The sequence below is a fragment of the Rissa tridactyla genome, chromosome 1, assembly GCF_028500815.1.
Source record: "Rissa tridactyla isolate bRisTri1 chromosome 1, bRisTri1.patW.cur.20221130, whole genome shotgun sequence".
NCBI lineage: Eukaryota > Metazoa > Chordata > Aves > Charadriiformes > Laridae > Rissa > Rissa tridactyla.
In genome coordinates this window covers 14,578,634-14,595,533 of record NC_071466.1, presented here as the reverse complement: position 1 = coordinate 14,595,533, position 16,900 = coordinate 14,578,634, and the positions used below count along the sequence as shown (strand labels likewise).

General features: G+C 48.0%; 1 protein-coding gene across 3 annotated transcripts in view; it reads right to left on the bottom strand.

Moving 5' to 3' along the window:
* Nucleotides 1-16,900, bottom strand: part of AMOTL1 (angiomotin like 1) — a 61,895-nt gene that overhangs the window by 23,128 nt on the left and 21,867 nt on the right. For all 3 annotated transcript variants that reach the window (XM_054186097.1, XM_054186089.1, XM_054186106.1), the window contains exons 4-6: nt 10,043-10,325; nt 4,961-5,105; nt 4,025-4,114 (exon numbers count right to left, since the gene is read on the bottom strand). In XM_054186097.1, coding sequence (XP_054042072.1) covers nt 4,025-4,114; nt 4,961-5,105; nt 10,043-10,325 — 518 coding nt within the window. The remainder of the gene's footprint in view (nt 1-4,024; nt 4,115-4,960; nt 5,106-10,042; nt 10,326-16,900) is intronic.

The following is a 16,900-nucleotide window of genomic DNA, read 5'->3' as shown; positions in this document are numbered from 1 at the left end:
AACCCACGAGAAAGCTGACAAGAAAAAAATCACTTCACAGCTCTCAACACTTCTCCACGTCATCTTCTCCCTGCAAAAAGCTGGAGGTACATTTTATAAGTACTTTCCTATATTACATTAATTGTTAGCAAAGAAGGTCTTTGTTGAATGTACCTTAAATTCTCTTCAAGTACATACAGGTATCCTTAAAGTCTAAAATTACCATTTTACTGTGCTACACATGCACGTACCTTCTGCCCAGGCACGTGCTTTTTACCTAACAGACTCCATCTAACACCTGTTTCTATTTTCTGGTGGATCACTGCTACATCCCATTACTGAACATTCCCCAAAAGGCTTCTCTGCTGTTTGTTGTAGCTGACAGTTGTAATCTCGCAGCTTTCCACCGAATGCCTCTGACTGTTGTACCTCAACACACCAAGGACATTACATCAATATTCCGTGGCTGAGTAGAAGAAAGAGGAGATAAAGCCAAAAGCCTGCATCGGTGCCTCGCAACCAGGCTTTTTGAGTTGCCAAGCTGGGTAGGTACACCAAGAGTAGACCAGTCTTGACCCTGCTTTGAAGCAGGAACATTAGACGGAAAGATACACTCAATCACTGCCACCCCTTCACTACACTAGGATGCGACCACCAGCTTTTCACACAGACCTCAAACGTAACAGAAGGTTTTGATCTGATCAGTCTTGAAAGAAAAACAAGAAATATGTTTTTAATGTACCATTTACCAATATCAGTTGAATGTGTGCCCTCAAACCCACTCATAAATAACACTACATTATAGATAGCACAGGTCCACCCCGCACGCTTCACAAGGAGTGGCTGTGTTAACCAGCTCATTGCAACCTTCTCCTGCAGTTTCACTCACAAATGGCAGGTTCCCAAGACCTCTCTGGAGTTTGGACCGTGCCAGCACCAAGAAAATGCTGAGAAGCTGCAGGAGGTTGTGCTCGAGGTCCCTGAGTCCATTTTCGCAGGTGGTGATTAACAGTAATAATTATGATCGATTGTAATATACTTAATAAATGGTTCAGTGCATGGTTATTTGTGGTCACTGACCTAAGCAGGGATGCAGAAAGGTTTGATGCTCTGTTGTCAGAGGAAGCCGCTGAATGTCCACTGAAACCCGTGATGGCTTTCCTTACCCTACAAAGTATCGCAGGCATCTTAAGCACAGTCTGATTTACAGTTAGGATGTTTCCATTTGCATGTCATGAAGTACAAGTCAGGGGAGAATTTGACCTTCACGTGTTGAAAACTGAAATCAGATTTCCCACTCCCCTTCGAAGGGCCGGGGGAAGTCACGCAGAACAGATGCATTTTTGTATTTGACACCATTTCTTCAGGATGCTGCTCCCTGTGCAGGTGCCCTTGGCTGTGAAATGAGAGGGCAAGGAGCTCCCTTTCACTTGCCCCTGAAGATTCTGCCTCTGCCCTGAATATTTCCTGTCTTAATACCTCCATACGCCTTCATCGGTCACTGCTTCATGTCTTTCCTTAAAGGAACCTTTTTCACTGACAAAACATCACATAATTATCATGAAACTAATAGGCTGCGAGTTCTCTCCTACCCCTAATACAACAGTACCATTTTTCTCCGGCACAAATGCCTAGCACTTAATACTTTGAGGCATGCAGACTGGCTTTGCCTATTATTATTACAAAGAATAAGAGGTTTTGTCACCTCCGGTCTCCATCTCACAGCGCATGACCGCTCTGCACTGTTGCACTGAGAGAAACTGAGAAATGATCCCTGAACATCCTGCCTTGCCAGACTTCTTTTTCAGGGAGTTTTGCCTATTACTGGAGTTTTACCAGAGTGTTCATTCTGCGTTTGCATTATTACCAAGGATGAGCATTAAAAAAACCTCATGAGTTTTATCTCTCCTTCTTCATAAAATCATCAGGCTGGCTTCAAAATGATAACTTTTAGGAACTTGCTGATGTTGGAGTCTTTTTATATGACCTGGGTCAGGGATGTTAAGGGATCATGTTTTCAGGCAGTTTTCCATAAACATAGGGACTTGAGTACTGCTTTTGCTTTCCTTAAGAAAATAAAGATTTGTATTTCCTAATATCACTTAATAAGCTACTACCCTTAGGAAAAATCCAAACACGAGTTTCACGACAAAATTGCGACAGTTAATGGGAGCACATGTAGGCACCATTTTTTCTCTTCTAAAACCAACTGTTTCAGTCTCAGTATACAAGTGTACACAGAGCAGATAAAACAAGATGCATCCCTTCTCCTCTCAGTTTTCTGCCTGAGTATCCCATCAAAAGAGCTGAGGAGGGTACAAACCATGCTTGGAAAACCTCCAGGTTAGCAGTGGGGTGCAACCCTGGTCACGGTCTGCCTCTGGGGAAGATAAAAGCATCAGGGTATAAATGCAATCAGCAACAGAGGATTTCCAAGCAAAACCTTTTATGGACTCTCAGAGGGGTGTTTTAGGCTGATACCCTGATATCGAGGTCATTACTGTGCGTGCCCCAGCAGCCCAAAGAACCTGACTGAAGAGGACCTGCTTTACATGTGCCCATTTTTCTATTCTTGGAAGCACTCTGCATTGCATTGGTAACATTGAGCTCTCTGGCCTAGCCAGGAGACACTCAAAGCATCCAGCCCGTCTTGTGTGATAGGATCTGAAAAGCTATATTTGTTCGTAAGCTGTGAATTGATAGCAGTAATGTGCTGAGTGCACAGCGCAAAGTTTTATTGCTAGATATTTATCAGCAGAACCATAGAGCATGTTTATGTGCTGGAAAATGACTCAAATTCAGCCCATCCTGGGGATTTAACTCCCCCTTGTAGCTGCCAGTATATGGGAACGCTGCCAGGCTGTCTACACGAAGACAGCAGACCCCAGTCTGCAATTTGCACTGTGCAACTTGCCCTGCTTGAACTCTTCCCAAGGATGACAAGACTTACACAGCAATGTGATTTTCTTAACAGATCATCCCCTTGGATTCGCAGCAGTATCTACATGCCCTTGTGGCATCTGCTAATAGGGCAAGCTAACACAGTCATGGAAAAGACCATTAGATTGTCTTCTGGTTTGTGCACACACGCACATCAGCAAAGTGGCCATGCTGGCATTGTCACTGCTGGTGGGAGCTAGGAGAAAGCTCTCCTGTGTTTGGAGCCGCTGCTGGGCACGGCAGGGCTGGCAGCAAGGCACGCTGAGTGGTACCAAACACTGCTAATAGAGGTGGCCAGTTCTCCACCTCAGGATTTGCAGTTGCAGCTCATCTTTCAAGGAAGCTCTTGGTGCAATAAATAAAACAGAAGGTTCTGTTGTACACAGCATTTAGCTTCAATGGGATTTAAGCCTGCAAGGTACTGCACAGCTCCTGGGTGGTCAAGCCCTTCTGGAAGCATGCTGAAGATACTCAGGATACACAAGAAGACACACGCTGTCATGCAGCATCCAGCTGCTCAGGTTTTGGTTTGGCTGGTCACACGGAGCCATCAGCACATGGCAGGGAAACGCTGCAGCACTTTGCTCAGTCGTTACAGGAGCCTAAAAATTGTTGGGAATGGATGTTTTCCATAGCAGTAGAAGTTGTAAAATCTTTGTCTTTTCCATCCTTTGTGAAAAGGAGGGTCCAGCTCTGCTCTCCCTCCCCTTAGTCAGCCCCTGGCACTGACAACAAGTCAGGAGAGGTTGCTCTGGGCTTTTCCCAGCCAAGAGAAGGATCTGGCTTCTCTATAAAGCACGCATCCCTAGGGATGATCGCCGCAAGCAACACTTCACAATTTCAGATAAATATTTATCAAAAATAAGCTAAGTTGTATTACCATTAACTCCCACTGCCTGGTTCTGGTGCTCAGAGAGGAAAAAAAAAAACCAGCCTGAACAATCCAGTCTGCAGCTTAAATAACAGTATGTGACGAATTAGCTGAGTAAAACCAAGCCCTAAGGGCAATAACAATTAATAGCAAAGTATTCACCTCTACTCCAGCACCTATATGTGTGCATATATATATATATGCACCTTCAAGATAGATTAGCACAGTACTCACTCTGAGTGACATAAAGGCCCTCTGTTGCCTTATCCTCATGCCCATCGAAGTCTCTGCTGGCTAGCTGCCTATTGGCCGTCTCCAGTCGTTCTGCAAAAAACAGGAAATAGTTTAAGTATAAATATATGTATATAAAATTGTAGGCCAACCAACAAAATAAGATGCATGCCAGCAGAGCAGTATAAATAGACTCTCTGAAGGAGGACATTAAAATGGAGGCTGACACATACATAAAAGATGAGGCCTTTGACCTCTTCCATGAAGCTGTGTCGTTCAGATTTACAGAAACTGGGGGAAAAGCCTCTGCCATCCGCGGCTGACGTGCCCGAGCACTTCATCTCTCATGCTGTCCAAAACGCACAAGGCATTTGTCATCTGAATCACCCAGCTTTGCCAGGGGATGGGTGCCTTCCCACAGTGGTGTGTGGCCCCTGGTGCAGTGAGACACCCTGGGGGATGGCAGCCCCCAGCCTGGTGACACCAATCCTTGGGGATACCCTGGGAAAGGAGCGGTTTTCTGCAGCAGAGGACAGATTCCTCTGGGAAGGGCCTGCCTGCAGGTGCCCCCCTCCTCCAAAAAGACAACCCAGCCCCCTTGCACTGTTGCAAAAAAGCACGAGCCAGCTTGCAGGCATCTCACTGCCCAAAGACATATCAAAGGACTCCCATCAGGCACCTAGACAGGTAATAGCTCAAAGTCAAAGTCATAGTCAAAGGCACCGTCTGAGGCTGACTCTCATATTTTGCCACAGAGTTTCTTTGCAATTGGAGGGAGTGACAGCAGTTTTATCCCATGCCAATGTGCAGGGCCTGATTTCTCAAGAAGTTTATCTAAAACATGTGTAAAACCATTCCTTTAAAGCCTGCTACTCTGTAAGAAGTGGAACACCATGTCAACTGGGGGGAAAAAAAACCACACAAGCAAGCATAACGTACCACGGAGATCCCTGTTGAAGTCATGAAGTCTCCTAATTTCTCCTTCAAGTTTGTTTCTCATCGCTTTGTCCAGAGACTCCCTCTTCGTGGTGGTCTTGACCAGGCCCTCATAAGCTTCTGAAATCCTCTGAATCTCTATTTCAAACTGAAAGGAGAGAGAGCTCCCGGTAAAGCCCAGCAGGAATGCGTCCCATCCCAGCATTTGCCCAGGGCATTCTGATGGGGCGTAGGGGTCGGGGCAATGCCCATGCTGAGCGCCACACCAGCCACCAGCTCTGCAATGACCAATCTCCCCGGCGGAGGATGGTGCAAAGTCCCAGTGTTCTGGAGGCTCCTGCAGCAGGGAGCGATTGCTGGACCCCTGGAAATGCCCCATGGGGCGGCCCGCCATGCCACAGCACCCTGTAGCACCCCACGGGCAGCTCCCAAATGAGCTCGGGAGGGGCTGGGCCTGACGTAAACACCCGGTTGCCTTCACTCTATGACTGAGGCTGCTGCTTTAACACCATCCAAGAGGAAAAGCAAAGGAAAGAGTATTTGTACGTACTGTATTCTTTCCTATAAAGAGTTTTAGGAGGTAAGATTTATTATTCTGACAGATCCTTAACCCAAAATCAAGCTCTGCACGCCACCAGAAATGCTTTAGGCTTGTGTCTGACCTCATGTCTTAAACTATTGTGGTCCACTCCTTTCCATCCTTGACCAAAGACTGCTCTATAGAAAAAGAAACTAGAACAGACCAAACCAAGTGATTTGGATTTTCAGTCTTCTTAACTTCATCTCCTTGAAATCTGCCAAACTGTAGGCAAAGCATGCAGAGGAAGCCCTTAGCGGTGAACTTGCATCTTAAGACCTGAACCCAAAAAACTGACAGGAGGATAGTCCCAGGCAGAATTTTGCTGTCCAGGTCAATCCCATCCAGCTCTTTTAATAAGCTAATGTCTTGTTAAGTGCTTTGCTGAAATCACTGCTGCAGGAATGATCAACACTGATGTGGCAATCTGCTCCTGCATGCCTAGCCCTCGTGTTTGTGGAGAAAAGTTTGATAATGTGCACAGGCTGGAAAACCAAGAGATATATATAGCCTCCAACATACCTTTCTAAATCTGGCACTTTTTTAGCCTCTTGCATCATGGGTGGGATGGATTCGTGATTTGTGAAGCCAGGGTGCGAGCCCACCTCCACCTGTCGTGGAGGTAGGTACCTCTCCAGGGCTCGTTAAGCTTTAGGTGTAATTTGCCAGTTGCAGCACTTGCAGAATAAAAGCTCCAGGGACACTGGAGCTGTCACCCTGCTGCCTGCATAAGAACCAGCAGCCAGACTCCAGATGCCTGGAGCTGTGCTTCCCATGACCCCAGGGACACTCTGACTGGATACAGCCCACGGACATATGGCACCTCCAAAACACACAATGAGGAAAGACCAGCAGAGCCATGATGGGGAACCTCAGTTACCTTCCCCAATTTCTGCTTTCAGCTCACTCAGGCACAAAAGCTGAAACAACTGGTGATGTGCAAAGCCCACATGTGGCCCCCGTGGCACCAGCAGCTTTGGATTAGTATCTTGCTGGGTATCACACCACCTATCTCACACCAGTGGTGATTTAACAGCTCGCAGGTATTTCACACACGTACAAGCGACTCTCCTACACGCATGATGTTAAACGGTATCATACGCAGATTAGTTCTCAGCTGACAATTCTCCACAGGTCCAAGAAGAGGATGACCTGTTGAACTTGCTGTGAAACTCCTTCTTGGGTGAACTACAAATTTAGTTAGATTATTCTGGCTTTCCATTTTGTTTTCTTTTAAAGCAGGAGCTCCAGAAAGCCCCATTACATTTTCCCTAACAACCTCTAGAAAAGCATGTTTTTCCCCACTCTGCTGATGCACGGCCAGACACCAAGCATGTTCCCACCACGAGGATAGCATGCTTGGAGGAATGCTGCATAAATCCAAACTCATTGGAAATTCAGTCTGAACCTTACTGTGGTTTAAAAGAAGTCAATGAGTTTTATTTTTCCTCGTATGCACGGCAACACAAACTTGTACAAAACCTCATCAAAAAGTCTGAACGCTTTTGAGAAAAGCTGTTTCATGTGAATTTTCAAGAATCAAAACAACATGTCGATTAGTTACTCATTAGTTACTCCAATAACAGCATAGCTTCAGCTACTTGATTCTGTTACAGCTTTTTCTTTAGATCAGCGTGACATCTGCTGAAAAGTAACATTACTGAAAAGAAAATAAGTTCTGTTTTACCTCAAACCAAGACATTATACATAGTTAGAGGCTATATTCAAGCTACCTTGCATTGCTCTCCTTGACTATTTTAGCAGATGGAGCTTCTCTCTCCTTGAAAGGAAGGTTTGGCTTAGCAAAAGTAATTTTTGCTTTCCTGAATTCTTAACTACATGATCCCAACCAGACACTGTGTTCAGTTGAGTGCCCTGACACCCGCTGGTTCCTGCACCTCCCCTCTCCTGGGTGAGACGCTATCTCAGGAGAAGATGCCTGCTCCAGAGAGCTCCTACCACAGCAAAGCAGATTTGCCACCACGGCAGGGGGTTTCCACAGCCCGACAGTCCTGCCCAACACTGCTGGTTACCGCAAGGGCTCTGCTCTGCCTGTTATCTGCCATTATTTCCCAAAACACATCACCACACAAATCTCCTGCAGCCCTGGAAGCAAAGACTTGCTGCAGGAAAAGAAAGAACCTCCATCAGCACGGAACAAAATTAAAGGAGAGCAGAAGAACAGCCATAAATTGTGTCGGCGTGTCTCAGGAGCTCTGGGATTTCCTTCCCCTTCTTCTACGGAGGGGAAAAAACAGTTCAGCCTCTTCTCTGCCTGGTAGCTCCTAGAACCGACCCACTCAAACAGCCCACACACATGGTACAGGGAAGAGCCAGCCCAGCCTGGCAATTAAACTTCAGCGAGGTAACACCATCCAACAAAAAACAACCGAAAAAAAAAAAGTACTGCTTTGCTTTTGCAAAAAAAGCTCAAAGTCAAATGTGTGCGACCCCTCTTCCTCCCCAGCTCTTTTTAGGTAAGAAAACCAGACCGCTCGTCAAACAGCACAGGGATTAATCACCACCTTGTGCCTCTCTGTAAAAAGTCTGTTCAGACACGATTGAGAATTTGACAGCCCTCAGGGCTGATCTGTTCGTATGAATGCCCAGGGAGCCCTCCACGTCAAGCCAATTTTCTCTAATTTCTTCTCTTATTCTGCAATGAATAAAAGTGATGGGAGGGTGGCTCTTTGTAGAAAAAATTTGTTATGCACAGACAAACCAGAAGTACTCCTCGTGACCCTGCCGCTTCCAACAAGAGGGAAGAGTTTTCACACCCAAAGTATGTAGTTTAACTCACTGTCACATTTTCAGAGGTGACGTGCAGCTGAAACTGTGGGAACAGAGGAGGACCTGCCCTGTCCTTGTGTTCAAACACAGAAATAACAGCATGGGAGGGATACTGCGTGTTAAAGCTTTGGTTCAGGACGTTTTCCTGAAGAAAGAATGCACTTGAGCATGTGTTTCGCTTTAATACTCCGCTTACATTCCCCCAAAGTCAATGGGACTCAAGTCCATGCTTTGTTGACTGAAGTGAGACTTCAGCCCATGCTTAAATACCTTTCTGTTAGTGTCTGATGCAATCGACTTGCGGAGCATCCAAGATAAAGAGAGAGCCGTTTCCAAGAGTGTAAAAGGAAATCGGAATATTTTTAGGGCATCGCATTCAAATACCTTCTACTGAACAACGCAGCTTTTTTAAAATTAATAGCTGTAATATTTCTTCTTGCCCACGAAGGCCACAGGGAAGTCAGCGTTAAAATCTTTGCAGACATCTTCACAAATAATCAATGTTGCTGCAAAAATTTCTCAACTAACTTTAGGAAATTCTGTGAATAAACTCAACTCATCTGGTTGCAGAGGAGGAGGCTGAAAAGACGATAACAGCTAAAAAACAACAGGTCTTTTTTCTAACCTGTTTGAACAGATTGTCAGGGACTTTTCCCAAAGCTGAGGCTAAGACATGGTCTCTCAGAGGTGCCTCTTCTCCCGTGAAGGGTGTCTCCAAGAACACCCTGATCCCACACAGCGCAGAAGAAACTGAGCTCCTGTTTAGACTCCTGAATTCAGAGAGAAAAGATCTGCAGCCTAAGCCCGTTTGTGTTTAAGCGGTGGGAAGACATAAATGAAAGAGCAGTGTAGGATCTTAAATAACTCATTTGGTCTGGGCCCTTGGGACCCAAAGCCAGCAGATCTGGGGAGCACCTCTGCATTGCCTTCAATGAGCTCTCATTTTTAAGCAACTTCTACTTTGTTTGATTTCACTCGTCATCTTGTCACCCCAGGCAGTGCACAAGACACTGCCCTTCTTCACGGACAATGCCAGCCTGCATACAGAAAAGAGGGTGAAGGATCTCTTCGCAACAGGGTTTTTGAGCAAAATCTTTACCAAATCGTCCTTCCAGATAACGGGGCATTGCTTTTTGAACCAACATGGTCAAAGGTGGGAGTCTAACCCCAAGTCTTAGAAACCCATAGAGCAGTCACTGAAAACCTCTGAGACAACCAAGTTAATGCATTTCCAAATAAAGGGCAACCTCACCGACGGCTGTTAAACTTCCAAAGAGCATGGAGTATCGTGTGAGCATATTGTGGTGGACAAGACTGCTCCAGAGAGATGTGGCCATGCTCTTCAAATGCTTCTCACCCGTATCTCTACCGCCCATGCAGATGGTGCAGGACCCAGCTGCACCAGAAGCAGACTCTGCCCATAGGAGACTTCCAGGGAAAGCTCCAGTGAGGCCGGCATGGAGGGATGGAAGGGGCAAATCCTCAACTGAGGAACATGTAATGAGCTGCCCTATTTCGCCCTAGAGGACAGGGAGCCCATGGGCCTTGGAGCACAAGATTACACTTCTTTCAGACCACCATGGAGAGGCAATGGTTAGAGATGGCCACTGGTGCATCCCCACTGCAGTGACATGACTACGAAGAACAGCTTGGAGGACTCAAATGCAGAAGCATCAAGAAGGTTGCCCTGCCCAGGCCCCATCCACCCTTCCACTTACCTTCTGCAGCTTGTCCGCCTTCTCGTAGTACCCCTCCAGCTCCTGACGCAGCACGTGGTTCTCCTCGGATAGCATCTCCACCATCTGCTGTGCCCTCTCCACGATGGCGAAGGCATCGGGTGTCAGCTGCTGGCCCAATGGCATCGGCGGCTGGGCAGCAGCAGGGGCTGGCAGCGGTGGCAAGGCGCCCGGGAGCAGAGGGCCGGTGGCAGCAGTGGCCTGCGAGGACATGGGGCTGTGCTGCTGGGCCGGCGGCGGTGGGAAGGGCGGCTGGCATTGTCGGCTGCAGGGAAGCACAGGGGAGGAGGTGTTAGAGCCGCGCGCCCTCGAAATGCGTGCAGGAGCTTTCGTCTAATGACTGCACGATTTATTAATAGGGTTACAACTGTACGGTCATGATTCCAGTCCTTCATCACTCTAAATACCAACAATCACAGCAGGGACCGGGTAAATTGTCTCCTCGCCTGCTCCTGACAGTGATGTATACATCTGGCATGAACGGATAAAGGAAGCATTGACTCGAAAACGGCATTTTTGCCTAGGTGCGCAGCTAATATTTCAGCAGCCAGCCAGCCTCTCCCTGCCCCCCCTTGCCACAAACCCCACCGCTGAGAAGCACGAGCCAGCGGGCTTGAAGGAAACACAAGGGATGCATTACTCACCCTTCGGACACCGCTCCCTGCCTGGAGCGAGACTGGCTGATCAGCCGAATTGGGAGGCGAAAGGAAGTGATGTGAATGAAGCAGCGTTCCCGAGCAGCTTTAGCAAGCGGCAAAGGGAAGGGCTGCTGCGGAGCTGCTGGAGGCACAGCCCCAGTCAATCACGGCAAGCCACGAAAGCCATCTTCCAGCGCGAGACCTCATTGTGTCACCCCCCGACTAACAGCATCCATCACCCACCAGGCTCATATTGGGGAAGGATAGGAAGTGAGCTGGCGGTGGACCTGCCTGTGGGCTAGGCTTTCTGACAGAGGGCGGCTCTTTAATCCACCCGAGCCACAATTTGCAATGGCTGGAGGATAACCCAGGAGGATGTCTTAGCAGTGAGGGCATCCCCGTGGCTGGTGGCCAGGCAGGACCAGAGTCCCTCACTTCTACTCTGCATTGCAGTCCTGTGAGCTTGAGAAGGGAGGAAAGGGGGAAATTCAGGCAGGGAGCAGCTCAAAGCTTGTGTGCACCACATCCATCTCCATCCCTCCACCTACCGCGCTGGCAGCCTCAGGGCCTCAGCCAGGGTGAGCAGCCCCACGCAGAGCATCGCTGTGCACAGGCTGAGCCACTCCTCAGCCCAGATGCCAAACTTGTGAAACTTCTACCCCGCGCTTGTCTGAGAGACTCAACCCAGACCACGCGGGACATCTATGTCAGAGCCCAGTTTGGCTGGAAAATAAGCTGGCTGCTGGACCCCACCTGAAGTCTGCAATCAAGTGCCTTCTGAAAGTTGTATTTTAGCCTAAGCACAAGCTACTATGCTTGCTGTAGCTATCATTGCCTTTATTTCTGTACCCTGCATGAGGCAGGAGACCTAACAAACAGATGTATTCACACCATTTGGCCTCAAAGATTCATGAATGCTATTTTTTAGACAGACGATTTTGTGTTATATAAATACATAATAAATATGATTACCATTGCCTTCAGTACCTACATGGTTTCTCAAAGCGGGGTTTTCAAAAGCTATCAGCATTGGCCTAATTCTACCGATAATAACCTGCCACTGCCTTCAATTGCAGCAGAATAAGATGAAAAGTGAAGGCAATTTTAAAGCCCTGCCCTAAAAGCAAACAGCGCTGCTCTAACAAGCGTGTCCCCACCAGGCCACACAACAGTGAGGAGAGCCAGCAGTTCACTCGTATCTTCTGTCCAAACTAGGGGAAAGCAAACGGGGCTCCGCAGTCCTCCAGACGCAGTGCGCACACAGCCCCACGCTCCCATCCCGGCTCTTGCGTTTTGCCTGATGCATCCACCGTGGCACAGAAAGGTGTTGAAACAGAGAGAAGACCAGCGATGAGCCCGTTCCCAAATGCAAGCACACTGCTCACCTGCCTGACAGCACAGACCCTGGTCCAGGGTCAACATCTTCGGGAGGAAGATCCCAGCCAAGCTTTGTGCAGGCAGCATTGGGAAAACCAGTGCTGAGCTCACCCTGGTCTCGAGACGGCTTTTACCTGCACAGCATAGGCTGTGTATCCCCTGGTAAGTTAAACATCTATGGAGGAAGCTCAGGAGCGCAGGAACGGGGCTTTCCGCATGGCCAGCTCCAAGGAGGGCCAGAAGGGTCTCTCAACCCCAGGCATGTTACTTCTCTGGCAGAGGAGCAGCCTAATGACTTAGGAGCTAAACTTCTATTGAAAGTGGATAAAACTTTCCAAAGGACCGTAAGGTAGGGAAGCGCTGTATGACACATTACGTATGGCCAACAAAACATACGGTAATTCACAGAATCATAGACTGGTTTGGTTGGAAGGGATCTTTAAAGATCATCTAGTCCAACCCCCCTGCCCTGGGCAGGGACATCTTTCACTAGATCAGGTTGCTCAAAGCTCCACCCAGCCTGACTTTGAACGCTTCCCATGATGGGGAATCCACAACCTGGGCAACCTGTTCCAGCATTTCACCACTCTCAACCCCAACTCTCTCAGCCTGTCCTCAGAGGAGAGGTGCTCCAGCCCTCTGATAATTTTTGTGGCCCTCCTCTGGACCTGCTCTAGCAGGTGGAAGCAGTACTCCAGGTGTGGGCCTCACGAAAGTGGAGTAGAGGGGCAGAATCCCCTCCCTTGATCTGTTAGCCACGCTTCTTTTGATGCAGCACAGATATGCTTGGCTTTCTGGGCTGCAGCACACATTGATGGCTCATGTCCAATTTTTTGTCCATCAGCATCGCCAAGTCCTTCTCGGCAGAGCTGCTCTCAACCAGTTCATCCCCCTGTGTGTACTGGGGACTGCCCTGACGCAGATGCAGGACTTGCCTTCTGGATGTGGGGAGGGCTGTGGACGTTGTCTATCTGGAATTTGGTAAGGCCTTTGACACCGTCCCCCACAGCATTCTCCTGGAGAAGCTGGCGAATCATGGCATAGACAAGTGTACTCTTCGCTGGGTTAAAAACTGGCTGGATGGCCGTGCCCAGAGAGTTGTGATGAATGGGGTGAAATCCTCTTGGCGGCCGGTCACCAGTGGTGTCCCTCAGGGCTCAGTTTTGGGGCCAGTTTTGTTTAATATCTTTATCAATGATGTGGATGAGGGGATTGAGTGCACCCTCAGTAAGTTCGCAGACGACACCAAACTAGGTGGGAGTGTTGATCTGCTTGAGGGAAGGAAGGCTCTACAGGGGGACCTGGACACGCTGGATCGATGGGCCAAGGCCAACTGTATGAGGTTTAATAAGGCCAAATGCCGGGTCCTGCATTTCGGTCACAACAACCCCAAGCAACGCTACAGGCTTGGGGAAGAGTGGCTGGAAAGCTGCCCCACAGAAAAGGACCTGGGGGTGCTGGTGGACGGCCAGCTTAACATGAGCCAGCAGTGTGCCCAGGTGGCCAAGAAGGCCAACAGCATTCTGGCTTGTATCAGGAATAGTGTGGCCAGCAGGAGCAGGGAAGTGATCGTGCCTCTGTACTCGGCACTGGTGAGGCCTCACCTCGAGTACTGTGTTCAGTTCTGGGCCCCTCTGTACAAGAGGGACATTGAAGTGCTGGAGCGTGTCCAGAGGAGAGCTACCAGGCTGGTGAGGGGTCTGGAGACCAGGTCATCTGAGGAGAGGCTGAGGGAGCTGGGCATGTTTAGCTTGGAGAAGAGGAGGCTGAGGGGAGACCTCATTGCCCTCTACGACTACCTGAAAGAAGGTTGGAGAAAGGTGGGTGTTGGGCTCTTCTCCCAGGTGAATAATGACAGGACCAGAGGAAATGGTCTGAAGTTGCGGCAGGAGAGGTTTACATTGGATATTAGGAAGAATTACTTTACTGAAAGAGTGGTCAGGCACTGGAACAGCATCCCCAGGGAGGTGGTTGAGTCACCATCCCTAAGGTATTTAAGAAACGTCCAGATGTGGCGCTTCAGGGCATGCTCTACTGGCAGAGATTGTAGGTTGTTTGGTTGGACTCGATGATCTTAAGGGTCCTTTCCAACCATGAAGATTCTGTGATTCTGTGACTTTGCACTTGGCCTTTTTGAACTTCATGAGGTTCGCACAGGCCTGCCTCTCTCAACACGTCACAGTCCCGCTGGACGGCATCCTTTCCCTCTAGCAAATCATCTGCACCACTCAGCTTGGTGCGATCTGCAAACTTGCTGAGGGTGCGCTCAGTCCCACGGCCTATGTAATTGATGGAGATATTAAACAGTATTGGTCCCAGTACAGACCCTTGAGGGATACCACTCGTCACTGGTTTCCACGTAGACATTGAGCCATTGACACTAACTCTTTGGATGCAGCCATCCCACCAGTTCCTTATCCATCTAACAGTCTATCCATCAAACCATATCTCTCCAATGTAGAGGTAAGAATGTTGTGGGTGACCACATCAAAGGCCTTACAGATATCTAGGTAGATGACATCAGTAGCTCTTCTCTTGCCGAGTGATGCAGTCACTCCATTGTAGAAGGCCACTAGATTAGACAGGCATGATTTGCCCTTGTTGAAGCCATGTTGGCTGTCTCTAGTCAACTCCCTGTCTTCCATATGTTTTGACATATCTTCCAGGAGGATCTGTTCCACGATCTTACTGTTTCTTAAGAAATATTGCAAAGTTTTATCTGCCATTGCTGGTGAGAGCTCTGTCTGTGCTGGCCCTGCTCACTCATCTCATGTTGCAGCACACACCACAGAGGCATTGCAACCGCACAGAGAAGCCAGAGAAAGGAAACTGCAGCAGTTTTGCTAAGCAAAAACACCCTTCATCAAACGCCATGCTAACTGGAGCTGAAAACCATCCCACCTAACCAGAGGAGAGGATGCTACCACAGCTCTTTCTCCTGGACTGACTGCAGTGATTTGCAGCGGTGCTCGACATTGCTTTCGTAGGAAGGAGGGACATCGCAGCTGGGGGTGTATCATTTTAATTTGGGGTGTTAGGCTGCCTTGCTCTCTTGCATCTCTCATCAGCTGTGTGGCCAGAAAGGAGAGCAGCATGCATCCCCACCCCTAAACTGACGTGGCTGGTGTATCTGCATGACCTTTGGATGGTGGTCAGCAAACGCTGGGGATGCAAAAGGAAGCACATCATGACTTCCCCTGAAATCCCCTCAAAGCGGTAGGGCCAAGGTGGCCCCAGAGCTCCCAGACACTGGCGCTGGGTTAAGATGCTGCTCCCTGTTCACCTGCCTTTGGCATTTACTGCCTCTCCAGCCTCATCACTTCTGGCTGCTGCTGGGACCTCACAGCAGGATGCCCTGGGTGAGGGGTCACACCGACCTGGGGGGCGTGTTTTACCTTCCTGAGACCAAAACCACATCTAGCAGTGCCCGGCAATCCAAGGCCACGCGAGCCATAAGCCCAGCAAGCCCTGTGCCAAGCTGCTTAGTCTCAGGAAAGTAAATCACAAGGACAGCTCGCCATGGGCACAGTTCTCACACCATCCCCACAGTTCCCCCTTCCTTCTAGTGCCCCCGCATGTAAAACGCAGCAAGGGACCCCACACCCATCACGGGACTGGAATATTTTTTTGCTTAAAAATCTGAACAATAAAGAACATCATGAGCGAGGGGTGTCACTCGTGATGCAGAAGATGCTCCCCAAGTGTGTGCAAACACAGCCAAGCATGCAGCACTTCCTTAGCACTGCTGACATTAATTGTTGCACTTGCAATTAATTCAACCAAGTGTGAGTTTGTTAGTCTTTACCAAAAAAAAAGGTCATAGCTGATTTTATGCAAGAAAAACCCCAGCTATGCCCAGAAAGTAAAAGCCCAGTTATACCACTACAAAGACACCAATTTGCTACAGCTAGAGATCTTCTCACTTCTTTATGGGAATAGCTTAGAGCAATATATTTAAATTGAATCTAAATCAGTGGAGATATAGCAGTTTTTCTTTTTCATAACGAAGCAGTACAATCTTTGGTCATAGATACACCTTTTAAACACTTGGAGGAACTCTTGACGCTGTACTTCTGGGAAATCTCAACCTCCCATCAATTTAACCTTTTCCCATGCACTTTGGTCTATCTAGCTTTACACTACAGAGGGAGAAGAGATCCCCGGGATCTCCATTTTCTTGACTTACAACCCACTTGTTGAGCTACTAAAGATTTACACCCTGTAGCAGCTGCCAGGCATCAGAGTCTCAATAGCCAGGGCCGCAGGAGATATTCTCCAAAGTTTTTTCTAGCTTGGAAACTAAACCGGCAAAATTGACATTACATCTCTTGAAGCGTGTCTGTTCAACATAACGAGTGTGTTTCTGACTTTCCTTTTACTTGCTTAATCTGTCCCAACGTAATTCTGACTAAGCCTACTGCAAAATCTCTAAGTGTATATGCAGTAAAATCAACAGAGCGATTTATACTAACAAATCAACATTTGTAGAAACAGGAGAATTATAACATCAGCTTAGTTCATATCCAACCTCTCACCTAAAGCTCCAAAGAAACAAAGCAATCAGGATTATCCTGAGCTCCTTCAGACTTAGTAAAGAATGACATTCTCAAAATGCTTCTACTGTATTTTAAATTTTGATCTTACTCCGCATTAAAGTAGGTTAAAATCTTCCAGCCAAACACCTTTTCATCAAAAATTGTCCTTCTTAAAAGCATGAAACTGTGGAACATTATGAGTTTTGGTTATCTCTGCAACACTTCGGCTACATTTCTATTGAAAACATATTTTTTGGTTGACGTTATTGTAGAAGGGCTCCTATATACTT